Source organism: Verticillium alfalfae, genomic scaffold, assembly GCF_000150825.1.
Source record: "Verticillium alfalfae VaMs.102 supercont1.13 genomic scaffold, whole genome shotgun sequence".
NCBI lineage: Eukaryota > Fungi > Ascomycota > Sordariomycetes > Glomerellales > Plectosphaerellaceae > Verticillium > Verticillium alfalfae.
In genome coordinates this window covers 915,710-920,382 of record NW_003315026.1, presented here as the reverse complement: position 1 = coordinate 920,382, position 4,673 = coordinate 915,710, and the positions used below count along the sequence as shown (strand labels likewise).

The window sequence follows — 4,673 nt, the reverse complement described above, 5'->3', positions numbered from 1 at the left end:
GGGCATTCTGTAAACTTCGTTCGATTTTCTTTTGTAATTTCGGTTTTCGGGTACGCAATCGGTCGACAGTCCTGGGCGATTGGTAGGGGCAGGCTGTTGTCGATTGTGAATGAAGGACGACGAAATGCAACACCACGCATCTCCTGTACAGAGAGAGACAGCGAGAGCTGCAGCCTTCACATCGAAAAATTTCTTATCGGGTCTCCCCGCCCGCCTCGCTATTGTCTTATCAGACCCCTGAACACGCATAAGGCTGCACTCAAGTCTCACTTTGAGGTCCTTGTGACCAATCACCATCATTCTAGCCGACTTCGACCTCCCCCACTTCTCCATCAGGCTGACAGCTTTGGAGAATCGCAGGAGAAATTTCCACACCGCAGTCTGGCGAAACACCCCCCCCCCCATCACCATCGCTTTCAAACCTCCACCACCACCACCACCAGCCGGGCCAGCAAGATGCCCTCCGTCCTCGGCAAGCGCAAGTCGCGCAAGGGGCAAGAGCCGGCCATCTCAGAAGAAGAGGCCCAAGCAATCTTCCGCCGCCATTTCGAGGCCCAGTTCGCGCCTCTCCCCGAGACGAAGAAGCCCAAGGTCGCCGAGCCCGAGGCGGAAGAGATTCTGGAAGACGATGCAGAGGTCGACTCAGAATGGGACGGCGTGTCCGAGGACGAAGCCGAGAAGGCAATCGAAGTCGTCGACCACACCGACTCGAAACCCCACGACCCAACAGCCGGCATGACAAAACGCCAACTCAAAGCCTTCATGGTCCGTTTGCCTCTCCCCGCCCCCCCTTCGTGGCCCCCCTCGGGTCCGCCGTACCAAGAACGCACGCAGGGCCATGATTCTGAACACACATACTGACGTAAGAGGCAGTCCTCACGACCGCCTACGCAGACGGACAAGCCGCCGCCGCCGCCCGCCAAGCCGTCAGACGAGCCCGGACGACGAGTCGACGCTCCGCGCCAGGACATTGCGCTGCAGCGCCTCCTCTCCGAATCCCACCTCCTCGCCTCCCTGAACCCCGACGACGGCGTCCACCCGCCGCGGCCGCCAAGCCCTTCGCCGCCGGCAAGCTGCGCCAGCGCACGACCGACCTTCGCATCCAGTCCCTCGCCGCCGCCGGCGCGCCCCTCGCCAAGCAGTCCCCCTCCCTCTTCACGCAGGCCAAGATGCCCATGGCCATGCGCAAGCGCATCACCGCCACGCGCGACGCCCGCGAGGACAAGCGCCGCCGCGAGGCTCGCGAAAACGGCGTCGTCCTCGAGCGGGTGGCGCCCGCCAAGAAGGCCGAGAAGAAGGGTCGCCACGAGAGGGCGCTGGACGGGCCCGAGGTTGGCAGGATGCGCGGCGCCGAGCTCAAGCTCAGTGATCGCGACGTGCGGAATATTGAGGGCAGTGGTGGGGGCAGAGGCGGCAGGGGAGGCAAATTTGGTGGTCGGGGGCGGAGAGGTCGGTAAGATGGCTGTTACGACAAGTCTTCAACGCCCTCTTACCGTCGTGCCCATAGTCAGCTGGTTTTTCTCTCATCATATTCCCAAGCGTATTGATTCATTACATTGCCTAGACCGTTGTCGAAGAAGCAAACATCATATATTGACCAAATCGAACGATATCTGATATGAACATGTCGAATATGTGTGCGTCATTGTACTTTAAAACGACGGCCAGTTCCTCTCAAGTAGACATGACCCAGTTCCTCTCTTCTCATCCTCTGGTATCACTTCTGCCCACTGATCAGGGTCCGGTCCCTGACCGAGAAAGAAAGAAAATGGGACTATATATACAAAGGGCGACTTTTTTCCCCCTTCGCGTGGGACCATCTGGTCCATGCGTGAATCCTCGGTCCACTGCATGCGCATCTGCGAGCGAGGTATGCCCTCTATATGGCTGAGCACCCTCCTTTGTCGTGAAAGAGACATAAAAAAAATAAAACACTGAAATGAAATCGCTCAAGAAAGAGCCGAGTGGCCCAGGTGTTCTCCCCAGCCGTGGCTGGGGGAAGACAAACGAAATAGCCCAGCATAACCCACCAAACTCCGAGAAAACCGCTGCCTGTCTGCGCCCTCCGCAGATCAAGCGCCCGCTCCAATCATGGTCATCGTCGTTTCACATGGCGCCACTGTGCATGGCAGGCTGGCTGAGCGTCATGGGCATGCTGAGCGTCTGGAGGCTGTTGAAGGTCTGAGGCGCAACCACGTTGCCGTGTACTTGGCCATCAGCGACACCGTTAAGAGACGCAGTGATGTAGGCGTTCTCGGAGCTGGGCGAGGCCTCCTCAAGAGAGCCGAGCTGGTCTTCGCCAGAGTAGTCCTCTTCCTCCTCGCCAGAGAAGTTAACGGGACCATCCATGCCTTCGCCACGTTCGTGGGTTCGTCGGTGTCTGTGAGGAAACAATCGTTAGTCAATGCTGCTTGATATGCTTCTGTTTTTGATTTCGTGTCGGATGGGGGCTGTGTGAGGTGGTGGCGATTGAGGGTGGTGTCGGATTCGTTGAGTTGGCCCGTAGTCGGGGGAGCCATGCAGCATCATGGCAAAAGTTGCGTTTGACAAAAGAAATGACAAATGAAAAACATTTAAGAAAAGTAGGGGCATACTGTGCTAGGTTGTCTGATCTAGAGAACGCCTTGCTACAATGAGGGCAGATGTAGGGTCTTTCTTGTGTATGTGTTCTCACGTGTCTGGATGATTTGGTCAGATTCACGGCAGGTCGTTTAATATGACAAATGAAATAAATTGGACCTTACCGCTTGAGGTGCTCCAAGCGTTTGAAGATGCGACACACGTGGGAATGGGGCAAGAGTGTGATTTCTGGGGGTAAGGGCCGAGCTCCATGACGGTAGCAGAACGCGCGCGACGGACGGCGCCGTTAGGACCATGCATGACAGCACGCGAGACGGCCATGGAGCCATCAGCCGACATGTCCTCGCTTGTCAGCTGAGGGAAGTCCTGCTGTTGGAGCGCCATTGGGTTCAGCGCCGGGCTACCATCCACGTTCGACAGCGGCGTACCGTGACGAGACATGTCGAGTACGTCCTTGTGCTGCTGGTTCATGAGATGCATGGCAGACGTGCTGTACGTGAGGCCGGGCGGGGAGTTTTCTGCCGACTCGTCGCCCTCCAACACCGGTCCAACCGAGGCCGAGACTGAGCGGCGAAGCTCAGAAGGCCTGTGGGTAGGAGCTTGCTGCTGCTGCTGCTGTCCCTGAGCCTGAGCCGTGGCAGCGGCAATGGCGGACATGGAAGGAGGGATGGACGAGCGTCGCCTCCTCTGCTTATACGTGGGCGAGCCCTCGATGACAGAATAGACGTTGTTGGCGCCGTAACCGCGCGAGAACTGAGCACCAGCCAGGTTAGAGGGAGGCAGCTGAATCATGCCGTTCAGACCGTTGCCGCCGACCATGTGGTCAGGAATGGCAGTGTACAGTCCAGTCTCCTCGTTGGAATGTAGGCCCGCTCAGCGTCCAGCCAAAGCTGCTGGGGAGGGGGTGATGGGCTCAACGAGATGCCGCGTTGCTGTAGTCTTCATACTGCGATGACACGAACGAAGGGGCGGGCGAATACTCCAGCCCGTACGCGGGCATGGAAGCGTGGCGCTGATGGCCCTGGTTGACGGGGATGCCGTTTTGGTTGTACTGAGGACGACCGTAGTCGGGCTCACGCTTGACCATCTGCTGAGGCGGCATCTGGGGAGGCATGCCCTGAGGCATGGAGGGGGGCATGGAAGAGGGCATCTGCATGGCGCCGTAAGGCACCATGGACTCGAGGCCGTCACCCATGGGGGGGACTGACTGAGGCATCATCTGGGGAGGAGGCATCGAGTCGATCGCCCTCATGACGGGTGAGGTCGACTGGGACTGGGGGAACGACACCTGCTGCTGGGCGCTGAAAGATGAAGAGTTGGCTTGCTGGGCCTTGGTGAGCTGCTCGTAGAGCGACTGCGACGAGTCGTACTGGAAAGACATGGCGGGCTCGCTGACGGCGACGGTAGTGGCTTCCTGGCCCATCTTCTCGCGCTTCAGATCGCGCTCCAGAGCATCGAGGAAGAGTCTGTCATGTGGGACGCTGTACCAGTAAAAGACCTTCTGCTTCTTCTGTGTACGAATGCAGTTGTTCTTGTACAGGAAGTCAAGGAAGGGGCTCTTGGGCTCCTCCAACGAGGCATCGGTGCCGGACTTGAGGTTGCGAAGGTCGGAAAAGATGCCCTCCTCAAACTTCTTGGAGTTCTTGACGGGCCGACCAAAGGCCTGGAAGCGGAAGGAGAGGCAGCGCACAATGTCGGTGCCCGAAATGTGGAAGAGATTGTTCCAGAGCACGCACGAAACGTACTCACCCGTGGGCAGAAGGAAGCGGCGGATGTACTGATCGGGCTGCCAGTCGACGGGGGCAGAGATGAGGAAGTACTTCAGGTTGTCGACCTGCTGAAGGGCGACCTGGGCGTCATGGGGCAATGCCTGCTGTGCCTCGGTGCTCAGCATGAAGGTCTCAGGCTTTTGCGGCGCCATGGCGGCGGCATGCTGTTGAGAGTACATGATGTTGTGTTGTGGGATTTGGATTTGTGGAGGAGGCCGCTGTGAAAGCCGGTGCTCCAATTGGTTCTTGCGGACGGCGGTTGACGGTCGCGTCGAACCGGTTGATGAGAGAGCAGCTCTTGTTTCCGCGAAGCTGGTGTCGTGA

General features: G+C 58.4%; 2 protein-coding genes across 2 annotated transcripts; one reads left to right on the top strand and one right to left on the bottom strand.

Moving 5' to 3' along the window:
• Positions 1 to 456: 456 nt before the first annotated feature.
• VDBG_08895 (conserved hypothetical protein) lies at positions 457 to 1,457 on the top strand (the record flags this gene model as incomplete). Its single annotated transcript, XM_003001053.1, has 2 exons — positions 457 to 765; positions 870 to 1,457. 2 exons carry the CDS (start codon positions 457 to 459, stop codon positions 1,455 to 1,457), a joined length of 897 nt encoding a protein of 298 aa, XP_003001099.1.
• Positions 1,458 to 2,106: 649 nt separating this feature from the next.
• VDBG_08894 (transcription factor steA) lies at positions 2,107 to 4,664 on the bottom strand (the record flags this gene model as incomplete). The annotated part of the gene is made up of 3 exons (XM_003001052.1): positions 2,107 to 2,380; positions 2,783 to 3,429; positions 3,539 to 4,664. The coding sequence occupies 3 exons, from the start codon at positions 4,499 to 4,501 to the stop codon at positions 2,107 to 2,109; spliced, it is 1,884 nt and encodes a 627-aa protein (XP_003001098.1).
• Positions 4,665 to 4,673: the final 9 nt, after the last annotated feature.